We start from the raw sequence: 21,036 nt of genomic DNA, 5'->3' as shown, positions 1-21,036 counted from the left end.
GAGAGGTGGCCGGTGAGCCCAGCTGGTGATGGCCCGTGACAGGAAATGCCAGGTGAAGAGGGCCTGACCCAAGAACGGCAGCTTGGGGCTGGGGGCAGGGTTGCAGCCCATTCGCTGGCCGGCCAAGTCTCTTCACCTTATGCTGCGAGGCTGAAATTACTTTTCTCAGAAGCTGGTGGATGTGAGCTTTTTCCATCTATGTCCCTTTTCTGTACCCTCCCCAGTTTTTCAAATCAGGTGTTCTGGATCCAAGCACTAGACAGAGTTACAAAAATAAGAGTAGAACAGGGATCATGTGACATTGGCACATCCAGACTTTATTATAAAGCACGCTGGGCCCATCTGGCCGGTGACCTCTGCTGTCAGTGAGGTTGGCTGTGAAAGGGCCCCTCGACAGGGCAAGCACCCACAGCCCACTTCAGCACCCTTGCCCCCGGGGCTCCCCTGGTGATCCTGACCCGCTCTTGGGCCAGCAGGCTGGGGGTCCCAGGAGGCCCGCGCCCCCGCTGGAGGGCGCCCCCTTCCTCTCGCCCCGCACTCCAGTGCTCCATCTTCGGTCCCGCTGTCACCTGGGGGCTCATTCCCAAGCGTGAGGCCCCTCGGGCAAGTCTGGCCTCATACAGTTTCCCTCTGATGCTGCAGCCTGGTCTTGCCCTCCCAACCCCCCAGGTGGGCTGGTTTCAGCAGAAGCCTCAAGCTCACCTTTCCACCTGCAGTGCTTTCCTGCTGTGCCTACCACCAAGCCCACGGGGCCAGCCCTGACAGTGACTGACCGGGGGCTGCTTTTTGGAATCAGTGACCTTCACCGCCTTGAGGATTTGTCAGAGGGCTGTGAACAGGATGGGGAGAGCATGGCGGCTGTGTCCCTGAGCACCTCCCAGGCCACCGGGGTCTCACACCCTCAGAAGAGACGTGTAATCCTTGAGGGCAAGAAACCCAGTCCCCAGCACGGTGCCCAGCACTCTGCAGGCGGGGCTGTTGAAGGAATTCAAGCAGCAACTAAGACCCCCTCCCTCGGTGCCATCAACAGCCTTACTCTCCTTAGCACAAACCAGGGAGCTGTTTAGACGCCCCGGGCCCAGCAGGTAGCCCCGGGCCCAGCAGGTAACGGCAGTGAGGCCACTTCACCCATTCTCCTGCAGAGACATACTGGCGTCTCCCACAGGAAGCCTCTGCCCTGTGGTTCACACTGAGGTGAGCCCAGGGAGGTGGGTGACCTTGTGCCAGAGCTGCGATGGGGCCCAGGGTCACAAGGATCATTGCTGGGGCTGCATTTGGGGCCAGAGCCGCCCTCTTCATGTGCAGGGCCCGGTGGCACCGGTGCCCCCATTCTAGAGAGGACACCTTCGGAGGCCCTTGGGTGAGGTAGTCCCCAGCCCAGCAAAGTGAAGCGGCTCCCAGACCCTCGACGGGCCCCCTGACTCTTCAAGGCCCCAGGCCAGCCTGCGCTGTGCCTCGTTCCCGCGCTGCCCATCCAGGGCCGTGGGGACCAGCCAGAGCCGCCTCCTGGGGTGCAGCCTTGGTTCCCCAGAAGGGACGAGGCTGGCGCCACATGAGGAGAGGAGGTGGGAGGTCCTGTCCTGATAGGCGGTTCCCAATACCAACTGCAGTCTCCCTGCCCAGGCTCCTGGGTACGAGAGGATTAAAGGCTGAGACAGGAAACTTGGCAAGAGGGGCAGCGCTGACGATGCTACCAGAGGCCACCCTCGCCTGGTGCCCACCTGGGCTCTGAGGTCTGTCTCTCCACAGGCCACTGTAGGCAGGCCGGGCAGGGCAGAGGACCAGCAGGCTGGCCATCGTGACCAGGAGCTCCCGGCCTGGGTCCCTGGGTCACCACCAGCTGGAGAGGCAGGTGGTGTAACGTGCAAGCCATCCTGAAGCCCCGTGCAGCTGCTTGGTTAGACCCAGGGCCAGCGTAGACCGCCAGAGGCTCCTGCAGGTGTGCAGGCTTGACACAGATGGAAGTGGAGGTGCCAGGTGGGCCCCAGCAGGTGCGGCTGGAGGCTGCTGCCCGGGCCCGGCTAGCCAAGACTCCCTTCTCTTGTTCCCAAATCCTACATACTGTCCCTCAGCTTTCAGATTTGACATACACATACACACGTGGTTTGGGGGGGTTTTTTGTTCTTTTTTTTGACTGGGGGTGGTTCCAAGGAACAGTTTGTGTCCTTGCTCTGGGGGCGCCCAGCCGTCCTACCGCCGTGCACAGCCCTCCCCTCCTGCAAACACAGCACCTGTCTGTGGCCTCTGCAGTCTCAGACCACCAGGAGGATGGGGCAGGTGAGGATGAGGGCAGAGCGCTGAGGCAGGCAGCACCTCAAATCCAGCCCCACTGCCCCTCACAAGGGCTCTGGGTATCTCTGCAGGGCAGCCCCTGGGAGGCCTGGGTGGGTATCCCTCGGCCTCAGGCCACCAGCAGGATCCTGAATCTAGAGCTGGACGGTTACAGAGCCCTTGCTTTCTCCTTACAAACTGTGCCATCTAGGAGCCTAATTGATGGGGCCATGGGAAGTGCCAGGAGCCGGGGAGAAGCCTGAGGGCAGGCAGGGCAGGGGAGCCTTGGAGGGGAGCTAAGGCACTGAGGGTTGTCCTGGCATGGCCGTCAGTGCCACAGGGCTGCTCCAGGGAAACGGGATGGCTCTGGGCCCTGGGGCTGGACAAAGTGGGCTGTGGCTGGTGGGGGCACAGGGCGCTGGCCCGGCCGCTGGTCACCAGGGCCCAGGTCTAGTGCTCGCCAACGCCACGGAACAAGAGAGCTGTTCAGAACGTTTTCTTAAGGAAAGTTAAATCCGAGTGGAACAGAAACCTACAGCCCTCGCTGCATCCAGAACCTTGGGAGGCCCCGAGTGCCGGGCACCATCCTCCCTTCCCAGCCCACGGAGCCCTCCACCCCGGGTCCCTGAAGAGTACCCGTCAAAAACAGACTTAATGCGCTAAAACCAAAACGAGTGGTGTGCTTCCCATTGAGACGACCGACCGCGTGGCTGTGGTCGGAAGGGATGGGAGCGCCGGGCCCTTGTCCGGTACAAGTGCTGGGCGGTGCGGACAGGAACATGGCTGGAGGCCTCAACCCCACAGGGGCCAGGGTGGGAGTACAGCCACCTGCTCTCTGATAAGTGCTGTGGTGTGCGTACCAGGCCTGCACGGGAGGGCACCTGGCTAAGACCGCAGACCCCACGTGCGCGCCTGCCCAGCGAGGGGGAGCAGGCGCCCGCGGCCTCTGTTCTGTCCCCACATGAAACGCGGGCACCAGTGGAGGGGACGGCCCTTCACCAACAGAGCTCCTCTGAGCCAGGCTGGGCTGGGATCCCTGCAACCCCGAGCCGGGGGCGGGAAGGCCACCCCAGGGGAGGGGAGGAGAGGTGGGGAGGCTGTGTGTAGCCCCTCCAAGAGCCGCAGGAGAAAGGCCACTGGGGGCTGCGCGGGCTGGCCTGGTCACACCCCATCATCCGGGACTGCAGGAGAGGGCCCGATGCCCCCCAGCCTCCGGGCCATGCTGATCAGTGAGCGAAGCTGCACCAGCTTCAGCGGCCCTACCTCCCGGGGGTCCCGGCTCTCCAGCCATCGCAGAGCTGTCTCCAGACCCCGCACGGCCTCCCCAGCGGAGGGCGCGGCGGCCTCCTCCTCCTCCTCTCCTCCCGCCGCGACAGAGGGCAGGCTGGCTGGGGGCGGAGGGGCCCCAGGGACCAGCACGGGAGGCCGGCTGGGGCCTGGGTCCTCTCTGCAGCCGTCGGGCAGCCCCCCGTCATCGTCCAGGTGCAGCCACTCGGCCACCTCCTCGGGCGCCAGCCGCTTGTAGGCCAGGGCTGCCAGGTGCGTGAGGTCGCTAAGCACCCTGCTGCGCTCCGCGGCCTCCTCGGCCTGGCCAGCTGGCTGCCCAGCGCACTCCTCCGCCGGCCGGGGCTCAAAGGCAGCCCGCAAGCCCAGCAGCCAGCAGCGCTCGATGCTGCCTGCCTGCACCAGGTCCCAGGAGAGGCCGGCCAGGTAGAGCATGTCCTTGAGCATGAAGCTGCGCATGAAGTCCAGCGGGGACCCCCCGGCGCAGGACACGGCCAGCCGCAGCAGCTCCCGCTTGTACAGCTGCTTGAAGGCGGCCACCACCCCCTGCTCCAGTGGGGCCGGGATGTGCGCCCGGCTGCTGCCCTTGGACAGGAACAGCACCCGCACCGCCCCGTCGGGGGTCTGCAGCTCCTCCGGAGGGCCCAGGGGCTCAGGCCGGCACCTCCTGGGGGTCTCCTCGCTCTCCTCCAAGGTGGGCATCCTGGCCGCAGGGCTGGGGCAGGGCGGGTGGGCGACCAGCAGCACAGCCTTCTGCTGCAGGCAGCTGCGGCGCAGATAGCGCCTGACGCCCGGCACGAACTCCTCGAAGAACCAGCCGCGCAGCAGGGGGCGGCTGAGCCAGGCGTCGGGGCTGTAGCGGTAGGAGGCGGGGAACTTGTCCTGGTTGTGGTGGCGCAGGCTGGGTGGGTCCGGCAACTGCCCGATGACCAGCGGCTTCAGTTTGTGGCTGCCGGTCAGGTTGGCGGCCAGCAGCACCGTCACCCGGTCGCCCCGCCAGCGACGGCCGCAGCCCCCCGCGCCCAGGGGCGCGGCCTGCTCCGGAAGCAGCTTCCAGTAGAGGCCGGTGACGTTGGCGTTGTAGATCTGCTCGTCGCCGTAGCCGCCCTCGGCCGGGGCAGGGGAATTCAGGGCGCGGTCGGGCAGGGGGCCGGCGCGGGTGAGCTGCGCGGGCTCCTGCTTGACCGGCGGGCCGGGCGCGGGGCCGGCGGCCGGGGGCTCGGCCTCGCCGTAGATGCGCTGGCTGGAGATGCCGTGGCGCTTCTGCCAGCGCCAGAACCAGCCGTGGCTGGCCTTGAAGGTGCACTCGGGCCCGTAGATCTGGCGCGCGAAGGCCTCGGCCTGCGCTTGGATGAGCGGCCCCGACAGCGGCACGCCATGCTGGCGCAGCGCCAGGAACCACGAGTAGACGGCGCGGTCGATCTCCTCCTCGTTGGCTAGCCGCATCTTCTTGCGCTGCGTGCCCACCTCGCCGCCCAGCTGCTCCAGGAACCAGCGCAGCTTGGGCTCGTCCTTGAGCCAGCCGCGCAGCGTGCCGCCGGGCACGCCGAAGTCGCGGCACACGCTGGCCTGCCGCTCGCCGCCCTTGACGCGCTCGATGGCCTGCAGCTTGTCCTTGATGGAGTAGGCCTTGCGGAAGGCCATCTTCACAGCCACGCGGGGCCGCGGCCCGGGCGCTGGGGGCGGCGGCCGCGCGGCGGGGACCGGGGCGGGCGCGGGGGGCCGCGGCGACTGCGCGGGGCGCCCGGGCGGGGGGCGGCGGCCGCGGCGCGGGGCCGGGCCGGCCGGGAGTCCCGCGGGGTACATGGTTGCTGCTGCGGCTGCGGCGGCAGCGGCAGCGGGGGCGCGGGAACCGGGGCCATACGCCCGCCCGGCCGGCCGCGCTGGGCGGGCGCTGGGGGCGGGACCGGCCGGGCCCTCCCCTTTGTCTCGCCCGCTCGGCGCGCGCAGGCGCGCTGGCCCCGCGCGGCCCCACCCCGCGCCGCACGTCACCCCGCACGTGCCGGCCGGTCTGCCCCGCCCGGGCCCGCCGAGTCCACCGGAGCTGCAGCGGAGGGGGGCGGGAGCTGGCGGCGCTGTGCCCGGCGGGTTGCTCCAGCTCCTCCGGGAAAGGGCGAGCCCCGCGGGGGTCTCCCACTGTCTTCTGTCCTCGCACCCGCGGGGAGCGTCGCGCGGAGGGCCCAGGCGGCGCAGCGGGCCGTGCGCGCGGGCCGCGTCCCCCGCGTCCCGGCGCGTGGTAGAGCCCGCTGCTTCATTTCCCGTGCGCGGCCAACGCGGCCCTCCCTTCTTTTTGCCGTCGCGCGCCGCTGAGCCCTCCTCGTTGGTCGCCGCGTCCTTGGCTGGCGTGTGAGTACCGCGGGTTGCGCCGCCAGGCCCCGGGGCCCGGGGGAGGGACGGCCCGCGCTGCGCCGACGGGTATTTGGTTGGAGAACCGCCGGCAGGCCGGCTCCGGGGCGCGGGGCCGGGTGCGGGCTCGCGGCCGCGCAGAGGGGCGGAGCCCGCGGGCCATGTGCCGGCCGGACCCCTGCGGCTGCCCCGGCGGGAGGGCGGCTGCGGGAATGTCGGGGCCGCGCTGGCCCCCGCCCCGGTGGGTGACAAGGATGTCTGCCCACCTGTGACCCGGGCCTGTAGTCCCCCCCCTTTTTTTTTTTTTTTTGTCCCCCCTTTTTTTGTCGACGTTTGTGGAGCACGTACCTCACGTCGGCTCTGGGCTTGGGGGCAGGCACGGGCCCAGTTTTCGTGGAACCTGGAGAGCTCATGAACTTGGAGAAGAATAACGGTGTGATTGCTGGGTGACTCAAATACAGCGTTCCCTGAGAGGGATGGAGAGTCTGGATTTGGATAAGGTGATCCGGGCAGGAGGCGATGTCGAAGCCAGTCTCTGAAGGGGAGGAGGATGCCTTCCTGAAAAGTGGGCACTTTCAGTGGAACGAAGAAGGGAAAGGCTTGTCCTGGAGCCAAGGGGGTGGAATGGGGCGGGGACCAGCACGACAGGGTTTGCAGGGTGAAGGGCCACCCTGGAGCAAGAGAGCTGTTTGTGTGGCTGAACTTTGGGGTGGTCCCTGCTTGTCACGAGAGCAGATTAACCCTGACAAGTAACTAGTGAGGGAGTAGGCCTGGCCTAGGTCGGGGAAGGACCCGGTCTTGCCTCAGAAGCAGCTCTGACACCCCTAGCTCCTAGGGAGCCCTCAACCATAAGTGGGTTGAGCCCCACCCCCGTGCCCAGCTCCAGCGTAGGTGTTCCCTGAGAAAGCTTGGCGCACAGACTCCAAGGAGCTGGTGCTCTGTGCCACCTCTGCGGGGCAGTCAGGCCTGGGCCCCGTGCCAGTGCCGGGGTGCCCTGCAGCTCTCCATCTCCTCACCTTGGAGCGCGGCTGCTGTGCCTTCCCTTAGAGGAGCCTGGGGGGCAAACATGCTTGACCGGTGTTTTTGTGAATGAAGGTTTCTTGAAGGTGATCCTAAATAGGCGGACACAAAGAACGTCTCCAATGCGTCGTGCTCTGGTATCAGCTTTTCCAGGGCAGGCAGGAAATGCTGGCATGAGCCCTGGCCCTGTGTCCCTTTTTTTTTTTTTTTAAAAGCTCAAACCTTGAGTGGTAATCTATTTTTTTATTTTTTTAAACTTTGGGTTTATTTATTTATATATATTTATTTATTTATGGCTGTGTTGGGTCTTCGTTTCTGTGCGAGGGCTTTCTCTAGTTGCGGCAAGCGGGGGCCACTCTTCATCGCGGTGCGCGGGCCTCTCACTATCGCGGCCTCTCTTGTTGCGGAGCACAGGATCCAGACGCGCAGGCTCGGTAATTGTGGCTCACGAGCCTAGTTGCTCCGCGGCATGTGGGATCTTCCCAGACCAGGGCTCGAACCCGTGTCCCCCGCATTGGCAGGCAGATTCTCAACCACTGCGCCACCAGGGAAGCCCTATGTCCCTGTTTTAAGATGGCACGTGTGAATTCGAAGTGGGGGCAGTGTGACATTTGTGTGAAGTACAGGCATCAGAATGAGACACGGAGTCCCAGATTCTCACCTCACCGACCCGGAGCCTCAGTTTACCCCACTCCCGTCTCCCAGCTGTGTGAGGTGTCAAGTGTACTCAGAATGGTTGAGGAGGCGCGTGCAGTGCTGGAGCCGCCCTAGGGAATGGGGCACAGGCACCTGGCGGTCAGGGTAGATAGGCCAGGGCACCACAAACTGGGATAGAAATAGAACCAACGGCCGTGATATTGTAGCACAGATGTCATGCCGCTGGCTGGGCCTCAGGTGGGGTGACTTGGGCAGCCGCAGCGTGAGGCCTGAGTCTTGGGGTGCAGCGGCCCCCGTCCCTGCCAGCAGGACAGGTTGGCATTTCTGAGTGGGGCTGGACTGTCCAGGAGTCAGAAGTGGGAAAGCTTCTGAGTAGGAATTTGGGGCTGTGGAGTTCGCCTCTAAAGAAAAGCAGAGGGCATCACTCTCATGCAGTTGCCCCACTACTCGGCTTGTTCTCATCAGCTGAAGTACGTTGAGTGCTCGCCCCATCCTCTTGGACACTGCACGCATGGAAGCTCTGTTGTGCAGCACTGGTCCAGGCCACGCCAGCCAGGGGCCCCATCTCCCCACCCCTCACACCGATTCCCACTTCCTGTGGAAGGGGGGCAGAGAGCTTTGACCCCTGGGTGGATGACCTGGGAGCCCCTGCGTGTGTGTGACTGCGATGGGGTCATGTGGGCACCTGGTTACCTGAGACTGTCTGGAGGATGAGAACGAGGTGTGGAGGACGGAGCCGGGGGAGGGGGCAACCCTCACCCCTCCCAGAAACCTTCCCCATTCACGCAGCCTCACGGGGACCTCTCGGCAGATTGGTGGGCACGGCTCTGCCAGGCCATGTCCTCACCTTCAGGACCCTCCACCCAGGAGTATCCTGGTCGGGGACTGCTGCCAGATTCCCTGTACTGGCACTGCAAGAACTGCCCTCCCAGCTGGGCAGAGGCTGAGAAGGACTCCGCAGCCCCCAAAGTCCCTCAGCACAGCCAGGAATGCTGATTCACAGGGCGCAGGGCTGGGGGAGCTGCAGAGGAAGAGCTGCTCGCTGCCTTCACCCCAGGTCCTGGTGGCTGGGTGGGCCGTGATCCCTCCGGGGCCTCCCACACCTCAGTGCCCCCTCTTACGGGAGCGGTCTTGACATGCTTTACGCACCAGGGCTGGTCCTTAGTGGCAGGCAGCTCTGGTCCTTAGTGGCAGGCAGCTCGCTCTTGGCCCTGCAGGTGCGGAGTACAGGGTGGGACCGCTTCCGCTGGGTCCTAGCTCTGGTGAGCTCTGCGCCCCGTGCTCCACTGTTACCGGGGAGAGAAGGCGCGGGAGAGGGAGACCCGACTGCTCCTGTAGGACGCCCGGGCCCTAGCCGAGAGCTCTGTGCTTCCCTGGTGGCGTCCTCGCGGGAAAGCGTTCAGACTCAGAGTGGTTCTTCTATTGGGAGAGATGGGCCCCGAGGAGCACGGGAGCGTTCAGGGCCGCGTTCAGGGATGGCGGAACGCAAGGAAACAGGTGGGCCCCTGCCTCTGACGTCGGGTGCTGTGCCGGCTGTCCTGGGGGCCTCGTCCTCCAGCAGCCCTGTGGGTGCTCTTGGCCCCATCCTGGCACTGGCTTTACCAGGCGGCCCTCAGCTGTCTGTGGTCGCCTCCCCAGGTGACAGCGCTCCTGTGCGGTGTCTCTGGGGAGCCCTCCTCCCGCCAGAGCCTTGCCACACGCCCCCTCCGGGAACCTCACCTGCTAAGAAGCCCCTCCGGTGGGTGTCTGTGGAGAGCCTGCGCGGAACCTCCGTGCACGCCTGTCTCCTACCTGCTAGCCTCTCTGTTTGCCCCGCAGGACACCTCGTGCACCCTGTCCGGGGGGTGACTTGATGCTGGCGCGCTGGCCGCGGTGTGGGGTAGACAGGGGAGGCCAGGGGCCTAGGTGGCAGGGCTGACTGGGTCCTCAGCTCCTGGTTGCCACCTCTTGTGGATTCAGGGCTGGGCACCCCGTCTGTCCTCTTGTGCACCCTTCGGTGCCGGCCTGCGGGGACAGCGTACCCTGCCCACGTGGCCTCTCGCCCCCATAGTGGCCCTGCTGAGGGAGAGGCCCTGTCCGGCGTGGGCACTGGGGCTGGGTGGCCGCCAAGACCTTCAGCTAGGTCCTTGTCGTCTTACGCCTGGTCCAGCGGTCTGGACCCAGTGGCAGTGCAGGGGCGGGGGGAGCCCACCACAGCACGGATCCACGTGGAGAGTGGGGCGCTCGAGGTGCTGGCTCACCTCCCCAGGTTGGCTCAGCTCAGTGAGGAGCTCAGATGGGGCCTCCCGGGGCTGCCTGGCTCCGGCTAACAGGAACCCCAGGATCTGCCCATTTCGAGTGATGAAGGAGCAGCGCCGCCCTGAGCGCGGACTCGGCTGCCCCCTGGGATTTGGGTGGTGGGTCTTTGCTCCAGTGCTCGCCTTTGTTCCCCACCGAACTTGCCTCCACGCCGCCTCACCGAGCAGCTTCTGAGAAGGCCCCCCAGCCTGCTCGGGCCACCCTGTCTGACTGCCTCTAACTTTGCTGCTTTCTCTTCATGCTGTCCTAGGAGATCAAAGCGAAAGTAAGTACTTGCCCGTCCCAGGCTCCTGTGTCCCCTTCACCCGAGCCAGGGGACCCCCAGCCCAGCCCTCACCATGCCCGGCGAGTCCTGACACCTCTGGGGCCAGGCTGCCGGCCTCGGTTTCCTTGTCTGGACCTGTTGGGTGTGGCCTCAGTGCCTTCCTGGGCTGAGCCAGTTCCTGCCCGGGCAATAGGGTGGGCACCCCATGAGCAGGTCAGGACTGGCGTGCACCTTCCACACCTGTGGGCAGGGCAGGGTGCCGCCGCCCTGGCCAGCCCCTGGTCTCAGGCCCTGTCCCTTGCTCACGGGCATCTTGAGAAGGGGCCTCCCCTCCCCCGAACTGTGGCCCTTAGAGCTCTGAGCAGAGCCTGGTCTGATGTCAGGAGCCGAGGACAGCGTTTAGGCCGCCAGGTTCACGCAGGGCTTCCGCACTGGGGGGTCAGCCTGGTGGGCAGGGCTGAAGGGGCCAGACCAGCCCTGACCCGCGCTGCGCTGCTGTCGTGAGGGTCCGCCGGAGAGGTCAGAGGGCAGACAAGCCCAGCCTGGTAGGCCTGCAGCCTTCGGGGACAGTGGGTGATGTCACAATGCCCCACCTCCTGGGCATGGGCTCCCGCCCCCCAGCACTGCCTCTGCAGTCAGCCTGGCCTTGGTAAGTGTTGCTGGCCCGGGGAGGGAGGCTCGAGGGGGCGGTCAGGGACCTCTCCGAGCCTGGGCCTCCGCCCCTGCGTCGGGTGCCGTGAGAGAGCCCGGCGAGCCCCTCAGAGCACAAAGGGGAGTCTCCCTGAAGTCCCAGGTCGGTCAGGACTTGGCCCACACATCCCGGGGTGATTGGAACTGGGTTTTGGTTTTGGTCGGGGGGCTGTGAGGGAAGCGCTGTAGACCCTGCGGTGAGTGGCAGGAAGGGCTTGCTGTCCCGGGGTGAAAGTCTGCCCCCTCTGGGGGCCTCCTCTCCTGGGGTGAGGGCCCAGCGGGTCTGCCCTCGCTTAGGCTGCACCAGGTGACCTCGCAGCAGCAGCAGACGCTGGGGCCGTCCTGAGGGCAAGCTGCTCAGCCCCGGGCCAGTCGGCCTGGTGCTTCTGCTTCTGGGTGGGCGCAGGGTCCAGAGCAGGGTCTGAGGGGAGGAGTCCCTGTGCTACTTAAGGCCATTCTCTAGAACAGGCCAGCCAGGTGTGAGCTCGGGGACCCCTAGGTGCACCCTAAGAGCAGACTGGCCTCCAGGGCTTTCTGGGCTTGAGCTGCTTCTAGCCGGAGGCTGCGGTGGCCCAGGCCCCTTGGTTCTGCTGAATAGGGGCCGCTGTAGAATTCTGGGCTGCCCAGCAAGGGGGCTAGCCTTTACAGAGCACCGTGCCCGGGAACAGAATGGGGGGCCCTGTGCCAGCGGCAGGGCCGAGGCCATCGCCTCGTGGCTGTTCGCGCACGCCCTGTGGCCCAGCAGCCCTCAGTCTTGCACCGGGGCAGCAGGGGACGAGGGCTACTCTGAGCTCAGGCTTCTGGACAGAGGCTTATCCAGTAGCCACAGTGGCAGGTGTGCGGAGCCCCTTACACCAAAAGGCGCTGGAATGCGGGGAGGATCCCGCGTCCTAGGACAGGACTCGGAGGTTCCCACATGGTCCCTTTAGTTTAGGTGCACCCACGGGTGTGAGTTGATTGTCTCCTGGTCAGGAGGCATCGGCCGCTGACCAGGGAACCTGATTCTTAACTGCCAGAGCCACTGGGTTCCTTCCCTTTTAGACACTCACTCCTTGGCGTCTCCCCTGATGTGGCCTCGCAGGGGTGGGCACTCCACCCTCTGCTCCCAGGTGCCCCTTGGCTAAGACCCTCCAGCTTCCCTTGGAACATGCACTGCTCAGGATGGCGGTGTGGCCGTGCAGGTGGGGGACTCAGATTAGGCAGTGTGCGCCAGGAGCGGGGCCATCCTCTGAGACCACCAAGTGCATTTCTATAAAACAGAAGCCCCAGTGCCTCAGGGAGGTGGCCAGGTTTAGCAAAAACACATGACGTCCAGTTAAAGTTTCAGATGAACAGCGACTAACTTTTCAGAGTAAGTGAGTCTCTAATGTTTCACGGGACACACTTATCCTAAAACTCATTTGCTGTTGACGTAAAAGTTGAATTAGCTGAGTGCGTCTTGTGTTTATTTGGCAGCTGTTCTCGGGGTTCACCGAAGAGGTTTCTGTAGCCAGAGAAGTTTGGAAAGTGTTCTCTGGGCCCCCTTGGAGAGCCTGGGTGCATGTTGGATGAGAAAAGACAAGTTTTGCAGTTAGGATACACACACGCAAACACACCACGCGCTTTGTGCTCGTGTGTGTTTACTGCTTCCCCAGCTCCCCGTGCATGCTGCCCCGGGGCACCCCATCCGGGCGGCGAGCAGGGAGGGGCGGGGGCGCCGTCTGCCCACGGCCTGCGGTGTTGCAACTGCCCTTTGTGCTTGCTTTTTAATGCTGCGTGGAAGATGAGGAGCAGGAAGGCCTCCTGTGCCCTGGAGACGGTCTGGGAAGACAAGCAGAAGTATGGGGAAGCCGAACGGCGCTTCTATGAGCACGAGGCCATGAGAGCCGCCGCCCAGCAGCCCCCGGCCGAGGCACTGGCAGTGAACGGGCCGGGCCGGGAGGAGGAGGCCGAGGAGGCGGACGCCCCCAACGGCAACGGCAACGGCAACGGCAACGGCAGCGGCAGCGGCAGCGGCAGCAGCGAGCCCGGGAAGAGCCACAACGGGAAGAAGCCGTTGCAGAAGCCGAGGAAGCGCTCCCCGAAGGGCTGGCTCAGCCAGGCGGACCTGGCCCTCGTGGGCCTCTCAGCCGACCACGTCTGGCTGGACAAGCCGCTTTTCGACCAGGCGGAGAGCTCATACCACCAGAGGCTGGCAGATGCGGCCGCCCAGGCAGCCCAGCCCCCCGCCCTGGCCCCTGGGGCCCTCTGCGCCCACGGAAGCCAGATGGCCTGCCACCACGTGACCTGGGGCGTCTGGGTTAACAAGTCTTCCTTTGACCAGGCTGAGCGGGCGTTCGTGGAGTGGTCTCAGGCCTTGCTGCTGGCCGTGGAGGGAAGTGGCGGGCAGGGGGCTCCCGACACGGGCCAGTGGGCGGCCGCCCCCGACCTGCGCCTCATCCGCCAGCCCAGCCCGCCAGCCAACGGCCAGCCCCCGCTGGGCAGCCTGCAGGCGCTGGTGCGGGAGGTGTGGCTGGAGAAGCCCCGCTACGACGCGGCCGAGAGGGGCTTCTACGAGGCCCTGTTTGACGGCCACCCCCCCGGGAAGGTGCGCCTGCAGGAGCGAGCCGGTCAGGCTGAGGGCGCCCGGCACGGCCGCAGAGACCGGCGGGGCCGCAGCGCCATGGGAAGCCGGCGGCTCGGGCCGCGGCGGGTGGACGGGGAGGCCCCCTCTGCCCTGCCCTACCGGTACTTCCTGCACAAGGACGCTGAGGCCCCCTGGCTCAGCAAGCCGGCCTACGACAGCGCAGAGTGCCGCCACCACGCCGCCGAGGCCCTGCGCATGGCCTGGCGCCTCGAAGCTCCGTCCCTGGTTCACCGACCCAGCGCCCGGTCTGGCCCTTCCATGTCCAGCCTGAGACCCAAGTAGGGAAAACGTGCCGGGCGGGTGCCTGGGCTTCCCTGGGCCGGGCTGGGTGGCCGGCGTGCTCCCCTCCCTGCCCCCACCCAGGCGGGGCTCCTCCCAAGACTCCTGGACCGGCTGAGTTGGATGCTGGAGTGGGTCGGGCAGGGATAGCTATCTGCCCCTGGGGCATTGCAGCCTTTGGGGTCACCCCCACCAAGTTGGGGGAGGGAAGGGATCCACGTGGGCCTGAATCTGTCTTGCACAGGGTTTCCCCTTTGGCCAGGCAACTTCCAGAGTCTCCCCTGACTGTCATGGGACAGGGGAGCGATGAAGGCTCCCGGCCCCCAAGCCCCACTGGGCCGCTTGCCTACCCGTCCCGCTGTCTCCGCCGTCTCCTTGTCCAGAACCACCTGAGGTGAGGTGGGTGTCTCAGGTGCTCTAGCACGTGGCCGGTCCAGCGGCCTGAGTCTGGAAGACACCCACTGGATGAGGCCAACTTGCCTTCAGCCTGTGGACCCAGGGGTCTGGCCCCCAGAGTGGTTTTATGCAGTGCCAGCTGGTCTCTGGAGGCCAGAGCCTGGCCATGGAAGGGATCCCTTAGCCCACTGGGCTCAGGCAGGCGGGCAGAGACGGACTCAGGGCAGACTGGGGGCCCCCCAGTGGGGAGAGACCCTGGGCCGCAGGTGGGGCCAGAGGGGACGTGGAGGGACCTCCCTGGACCCCAGACTCCCGGCTGGAGCCCCTCGGCTCCTCGGTGGGGTTGGATGTGCTGGTTTGACGGGATCCTGGCCTCGGTGCGAGGGGCAGGGTGTGGGGCCCACTGCTGGGGGGGCGTTCCCCATCAGGCAGTACGTGTGCGTGGGGTGGCATGGAACTGAAACTGTTCAGTGATGCCTCTTCGAGGTGGGGTGGAGGAGAGTCACGGGGCTCAACCTCCCTTGTCCCGGGGGGACACTTGGCGAGGTCCAGTGATGGCCTGGGATCCTCAGCAAAGAGAGTTGGTGAGGTTGGGCCCTTTTCTGTTGCGCTTGGTGAGGGACAGGGCGGTCCTGAGTCAGCAGACTTTGTCGCCTGTGAGAGTTCCGGGCTCTGGGCCCAGGTCCGTGGCAGCTCCCCCGCCTTGCCGAGCGGTGGGAAAGCAGCAGACTGAAGACGTACCAATACAGCGACTTGCAAAAACGGACAGTGGTGGGATCTGGCTCACAGGCTGGAGTTTGCCAGGCCCTGGTCTAGAGCAGCAGTTCTCAAACTTGCTGGTCTTGTGATGTTAAAGAGCTTTTGTTTTGTCTATTAGTTTTTCCTATATTAGTAATTAAATGCAGAAGCACTTATTTGTTGAAAAATAATAACAAGCTTGTTACACGTTAATGATATTTATGCAAGAAATAACTTTCCTGTAACAAAAAAGTTCAGTGAACTAAGTGGCCTTGTTTTACATTTTTGCAAATCTTGTGTCTGGCTTAATAGGAGGCAGCTGGATTCTTAAACCTGCTTGTGCATTGTCTGTTGGTGTATATTGTGTGATAAATCCAGCCTTAAACAGTTGTGCGATTGGAAATCCAGCCTTGAACAGTTGTGCGATTGGAAAAGGGAGGACCTTGGGGACCCCCAGAGGTTCCTGGCCATGCTTTGAGAGCCGCTGGTCTTGGGGACTGGCCTGAGGACAGTGGGGGAGGGGTTCGCAGGCTCGTTGTGGTCCGTGCTGAGAACCTCTGGTGCTCTGCCCTGGGGCCTGGAGCCCTTGTCACCCAAGGACCAGGACGGCCTGCCCTGCACCCTCGGGGTCCAGGCTGTCGGAAGGGGCACTTGTGCAAGCCAGCCCTGGGGTCTGCGAGGAGGTGCCCCCTCCTCCCGGCCAGGTTGTCTTAGTCTCTCTTCCCCTCTCAACAGAAAAATGGCCACAAACTTTCTAGTGCACGAGAAGATCTGGTTTGACAAGTTCAAATATGATGATGCAGAAAGGAAATTCTACGAGCAGATGAACGGGCCCGTGGCCGGCTCCTCACGCCAGGTAGGGGCAGCTGCGCTTGGGGTCTCGGGGTGTCTGTGCCAGCACAGGGGGACATGGCACGTTGGGCCCAGGTAGCCCTGCTGCAGGTGCTGGGGTTGGTTCTTCAGAGGGCGGCTGGCTGGCTCCCGAGGAGCTGGAGCTACTCTTGTGTCTCATGTGGGCAGGGCGCTCCCAGCATCTCTAGGTGCCCATCAGGACCTGCGACACGTGGCCTGGCTGGCCTTGCAGGCCACGTGCACCTCAGGCCCTGTCGTCAGGGCCACAGGACTCCATCCTCTTCCGTCCTCAGCCCTGTGAGCTTTTGTTTTGTGCAGGGCTTTCCTGCTCTCTCCACATGAGGCTGGCTTTTAAAATTTTTTTTTTTTTTTTTTTTTAATGAGTTGTTTTTTTCTGCACCATCTGCAGGAGAACGGCGCCAGCGTGATCCTCCGTGACATCGCGAGAGCCAGAGAAAACATCCAGAAGTCCCTGGCCGGAGTGAGTACCGCCCTCACGCCGAACGGCATGCCTGGCGTTTCCCCCGGTACCGCTGATGATGTTGCCCCTTTGGAGCGAAGTCGGGGTGCGGCGTGCGGGGCTGGGTTCCGGGAGAAGACATCCTTGCCGAGCTTGCTGGCGCTCACCCAGGACTCCCCACCTTGCCACGGCCGCGCCTGTGGTACCAGGCCTGAGGCCTTTTCCTTCCTGCTCGCTCCTTGCTCCGAGCGTGTGAGGGGCTGGCGCGTGCCGTGCTTCCTCCCTTCCCTCTTAGGCGTGGCCCTCCCCGGAGAGATGGGTTCACAGGGTGTGCGGAGTCCAAGTCATAGAGTCACCACCATCTTGAATTTGAGGCCCAGAGAGGGGCCCTGCAGCGCAGCTCGGGCTCCAGGTCCCACGTGAGATCAGGAGAGGGAAACAGTCATGTCCAGTCTGTCCCCAGCCTGGCGGGGGTGTGTGTCCCTCGGGGTGGCAGCCCTGCTGCCCCACCTTCCTTCTCAGAGGATTGTCTGGGTTACAGAGTGGTGTCCCAGCCTCGAGGGCCACGTGTCAGCAGAGCTGTGTTCCTTCTGGAGACTCCAGGAGAGAATCCCTTTTCTTGCCTTTTCCACCTTTGAGAAAGCTGCCCACATTCCTTGGCCTATGGCTTCTAGCCAGCAGCGTCACGAACTTTGACATCTATTTCTGTCACATTTCTTTCTCCTGCTTCTCTCTTATGTGGACCTTTGTGATGATACTGGGCCCACCTGGATAATCCAGGGTGGCCTCCCCACATCCAGATCCTCAATCTCATCACATCTGCAGAGTCCCTTTTGCCACATGAGGTCATCTTCTTACAGGGTTTGGGGACGTATTTGGGAACTTTCTGCCTGCCACAGCTGGCTCGGATATACTGGTTCCTGGCCATCAGCTGGGCGGCCCCGGGTGGGTGTCCCCCAGGAAGTGGTGCCACCACTGTCTGCCCAGCAGGCCCTGCTTTATACTTGGCCCCCACATGCTGCTGCCTTGCCTTCTGCCCATTAGCCGCAAATCCCACCTGCCACCCTCTGCTTGCCTGAGCAAGTTCAGACCAGGCAGCCACGGGATTTAGGTGGTGCGAGGTCTTTGCGCTCAGGCCAGGCATGTTGGGCTCAAGTGCTCAGAAGGCTGCAGCCAGGGGCTCAGCAGCTCTGGGGCTGCGGCCCTGGAGATTCTTAGGCTGTTAGAACTCTTCCCCCACTGGGCCTCAGGGCCCTGGCTGCTGGGGTCAGCTTCGGGGTCCTGGTCTTCAGGGAACGCACCTGGGCAGCTGTTAGGGCTTGGGGACTGGTCTGCTTAGGCTGCTGTAATAATGAAGCAGCACAGACCAGGTGACCGAAACAACAGAAATTTATCTTTTGACGATCAGGAGGTTCAAAGTCCAGGATCGGGGTGTGGTGGGGTCGGTTCCTCTTTGGCACGTAGATGGCTGTTTTCTTCCTGTGTTTTCTCTCTGTGTTCAAATTTTTTTACATGAGGACACCGGTCATTGGATTAGGACCACCCTAATAACGTCATTGTGACTGATTACCACTGTGAAGACCCCATTTTCAAATAATCTCCCACTTTGAGGCCCTGGCAGCAGGGGCTTCCACATGAACTTCAGAGGAACATCATTCAGCTGCCAGCGGACCCGGGAAGGGTGCTGCTGGCCCAGGCCCATGCTTGGATTTGGGTAGAGTGGGGCTCAGCAGACACTGGGATTCCAGAGGTTCCTGGGAACTGCGCGTGGTGCCAGGCACAGGGCTGGAGGCCGGGATGGAGGGTTCTGGATTCAGAACCTTGGTGTGGCACTGCCCCCGAGGCCACCAGGTGGCTGCCTGCGGCCTCCCAACAGCCTGGTCTCTCCCCTGCCACTTCCTCTTGGCCTTGCAGCAGGTGGGGCCTCGCCCGCCCAGAGCCTGCATCCTCGGGACCCGTCCACAGTTGGTCCTCACTTGGTGGTGTTGCCGGGGCTGTGTCGGGAGGTCCCCGGGCCCAGGCAGCAGGCACAGGAGGGCAAAGGCTTGAGGCTCCAGCCCGCCTTGAGGCACCGGGACCTGGTTCATTTGCTTAGCGGGCACAGATCCACCGGGAGAGACGGCCTGGCCTTGGGGAAGCCTGCTGAGAGGGGGTGGGGCCTGAGTGCAGGTTGGCGGGGGCTGGCGGGGCTTCGTGGGGAACAGCTGGTCCTGGATTTCATCCCCGTGCCACGGAAGCCGTTGGACCTTCTTAGTGGGAATGGACCTGGGAGCTGAGCCGTGGGAAGTAGGCTGGAGAGGAGGTCACGTGTCAGGTGGTGGCGGCTGAGACTCGGCAGGGGTGGTCAGCTGTGGGTGGGCGGGGCTGCCATTTACTAAGCAGAGCAGGAGCTTGGGGGTGGACGCTTGGGTTGATCTGAGGAGGGCGGTGGCGTGAGCAGAGCCCACCCTGGTCCTGGGGGCTGGTCAGTGCTCCTTCCCCAGCCACGCAGCGCCCCTTGGCCAGCTCTGCTGGGAGTTCTGTGTAGTGGGAGCTGGTGGGTCTAGGAGACGGTGTCAGCTTAGCACTGCCCACTGGTCCCAGGGCAGGGAGCCAGGCATACGTCAGCCTGTCCTCTCTGGAGACCTTCACCTTGGTAGTGCCCTGGGGGTGTGCAGACCACGGGAGGAGGCCACCCCTATGGCTTCCCTACGGCTGCTTGGTGGGTGGGCCCCAGGTCTTTATCTTGACTGGACACTGGAGGAGGGCAGCAGCCCTCTGGAAAGGGCCAGGTGCACTGTGCACCATCCTTGGAGCCACTGCATTGGGGCGTAGGGGGTGCTGAATGGCCTGCATGCAGGCCCCTGGGGTGTAACTTGGGCCTGAGCTGTGGCGTCCTGTGGGTGAGCTCCCTGGGCAGTGCTGCCTGGGTCAGATGACGGGGGCTCCCGGTCAGGGAGGAGCCAGAGGAGGCTGGTGGCCAGGCCAGGGTCCCTGGGCCACCCAGAGCTTTCAAAGGCAGGCAGGTGTGTGGCCCTGGCTGCTGCGGGGTGGCTGCCCCCTGCTCTGGCATGCTCCTTCCTCCTGCCCCCAGTGGGCTCCTCCACTGCTGTCCCCTCCTGTTTCCGGCTCGAGGCTGTGTTGCTCGGTCTTCCTGAGGCGCTGGGTCTGGCTGCCCCTGGAGCTGTGAGTCCTTTGCTTCCTGCCGCCCACCAGGCAGTGGCAGCCATGGCTCAGCTCTGCGCTGCCTCCACGTTGGGGCCGCCCTGGGCTCCTGCTTCCCGTCCTGTGCTTGGCTGGATGCCACTGTGGCCTCAGGCTCGCAGGGCTTCCTCTCCCCTTGCCTGGGTGGAGCATGGCCGGCGGACCCCGTGGGGCTTGATGGGCTTCTCATCCAGCTTAGGGCTCTGCTTCAGAATGGCTGTGAATGGGGGGGACCCCTAGGAGCAGGCTAGGGTATGAGCCCTTCCTCGCCCCCTGCCTTGCAGAGCTCAGGCCCTGGGGCCTCCAGCGGGCCCGGTGGAGACCCCAGTGAGCTGGTCATCCGGATTGCCAGCCTGGAAGTGGAGAACCAGAGCCTGCGAGGGGGTGAGGCCCTGGGCCTGATGGGCGGGGGGGCCCCACCCCAGCCCCTGCTGCCTGACCAGCATCCCGTTTGCCCCCGCAGTGGTGCAGGATCTGCAGCAGGCTGTCTCCAAGCTGGAGGCCCGGCTGAGTGCGCTAGAGAAGAGCTCGCCCGCCCACCGGGCCACAGCTCCACAGACCCAGGTGAGGGCCCTTCCCCCGCCAGGGACCCACGCCTGGCACTGAGGAGCAGGAGGCCCTCCCGGCTCCCGGCCCCCACGTGGGCTGGCCCAGGCAGCAGTGGAGGGCTAGAGGCCTGGGGTCCTGGCTGCATGGGTCCCAGTCTCCCCTCCCGTGTGGCAGCACGTGTCTCCCATGCGCCAAGTGGAGCCCCCCGCCAGGAAGGTGGCCACCGCGACAGAGGACGACGAGGACGACGACATTGACCTGTTCGGCAGCGACGAGGAGGGGGACAAGGAGGCAGCCCAGCTGCGGGAGGAGAGGCTGCGGCAGTACGCCGAGAGGAAGGCCAAGAAGCCTGCCCCGGTGGCCAAGTCCTCCATCCTCCTGGACGTCAAGCCTGTGAGTGGCTCGCCTCTGACCCTCCCCTCCCGGTGCCCTGTGGTCCTGGAGGGATCAGCGCCGGGCAGGGCAGGAGTAAACTCAGACTGTGTTCATGGCGGGAGCGGGCTCTGACCCAGCCCTCCTCCCCTCTCCTCCCCAGTGGGATGACGAGACGGACATGGCCCAGCTGGAGGCCTGCGTGCGCTCCGTCCAGCTGGACGGGCTGACCTGGGGGGGCTCCAAGCTGATGCCCGTGGGCTACGGTATCCACAAGCTGCAGATCCAGTGTGTGGTGGAGGACGACAAGGTGGGCACGGACCTGCTGGAAGAGGAGATCACCAAGTTCGAGGAGCACGTGAGTGAGGGGCCCACACAGGGTAGGGGCCTGGGGTGTCCCAAGTGAACCTCTGGCCAGGCACGTGGGCGCTTGGGCCTTTGGGAAACAGGGCTCTGTGTGACCACCAGCCTCCCTCTCCACAGGTGCAGAGCGTTGACATTGCTGCTTTCAACAAGATCTGAGCCCTGGCACTGGCCTGAGCGTGTGAAGCCTTGCAGCCAATAAAGACTGAGATTCCAGCCCTCTGGCTCCTGTGCTGGTTTGGGCCCTGTGGGTGGGCGCGTTCAGTGAGCGCCACTCTGCCAGGCCCCCAGCCTCAGACTCGGCCGGCATCTCATGGTGTGGCCACTGCCCTTCTCCCCGTCCTGGGTCTCTTCACAGCCCTCCTGTGGCTGTGTGAGCCCACTCTTCTGCCTGCCCCTCCTGTTCCC

The 21,036-nt window shown here is 64.4% G+C and overlaps 2 protein-coding genes across 3 annotated transcripts; one reads left to right on the top strand and one right to left on the bottom strand.

Moving 5' to 3' along the window:
- Positions 1 to 291: 291 nt before the first annotated feature.
- TIGD5 (tigger transposable element derived 5) lies at positions 292 to 5,435 on the bottom strand. Its single transcript, XM_068525506.1, has one exon. The coding sequence runs from the start codon at positions 5,359 to 5,361 to the stop codon at positions 3,433 to 3,435; it is 1,929 nt and encodes a 642-aa protein (XP_068381607.1). The 5' UTR covers positions 5,362 to 5,435; the 3' UTR covers positions 292 to 3,432.
- Positions 5,436 to 5,825: 390 nt separating this feature from the next.
- On the top strand, positions 5,826 to 20,844 carry EEF1D (eukaryotic translation elongation factor 1 delta). 2 transcript variants are annotated; one of them, XM_068525504.1, is made up of 10 exons: positions 6,255 to 6,401; positions 10,127 to 10,141; positions 12,594 to 13,714; positions 15,585 to 15,705; positions 16,111 to 16,182; positions 19,629 to 19,728; positions 19,808 to 19,908; positions 20,068 to 20,286; positions 20,429 to 20,623; positions 20,749 to 20,844. In XM_068525504.1, exons 1-10 carry the CDS (start codon positions 6,378 to 6,380, stop codon positions 20,785 to 20,787), a joined length of 2,007 nt encoding a protein of 668 aa, XP_068381605.1. In that variant the 5' UTR covers positions 6,255 to 6,377; the 3' UTR covers positions 20,788 to 20,844. The 2 variants fall into 2 exon arrangements, with proteins under 2 accessions (XP_068381606.1, XP_068381605.1); XM_068525505.1 differs by lacking the exons at positions 6,255 to 6,401; positions 10,127 to 10,141; positions 12,594 to 13,714 and adding an exon at positions 5,826 to 5,901.
- Positions 20,845 to 21,036: the final 192 nt, after the last annotated feature.

This window comes from Eschrichtius robustus, chromosome 17, assembly GCF_028021215.1.
Source record: "Eschrichtius robustus isolate mEscRob2 chromosome 17, mEscRob2.pri, whole genome shotgun sequence".
Classification (NCBI taxonomy): domain Eukaryota; kingdom Metazoa; phylum Chordata; class Mammalia; order Artiodactyla; family Eschrichtiidae; genus Eschrichtius; species Eschrichtius robustus.
This window is presented reverse-complemented; position numbering and strand designations above follow the sequence as displayed.

Excerpts from the sequence above, each read along its gene's own strand:
- TIGD5 (XM_068525506.1), bottom strand. The coding sequence starts at position 5,361 with ATGTACCCCGCGGGACTCCCGGCCGGCCCGGCCCCGCGCCGCGGCCGC.
- EEF1D (XM_068525504.1), top strand. The coding sequence starts at position 6,378 with ATGGAGAGTCTGGATTTGGATAAG. Across the intron at positions 15,706-16,110 it reads TGGCCGGCTCCTCACGCCAG|GAGAACGGCGCCAGCGTGAT; the intron begins GTAGGGGCAGCT and ends CACCATCTGCAG. Across the intron at positions 20,624-20,748 it reads TCACCAAGTTCGAGGAGCAC|GTGCAGAGCGTTGACATTGC; the intron begins GTGAGTGAGGGG and ends CCCTCTCCACAG.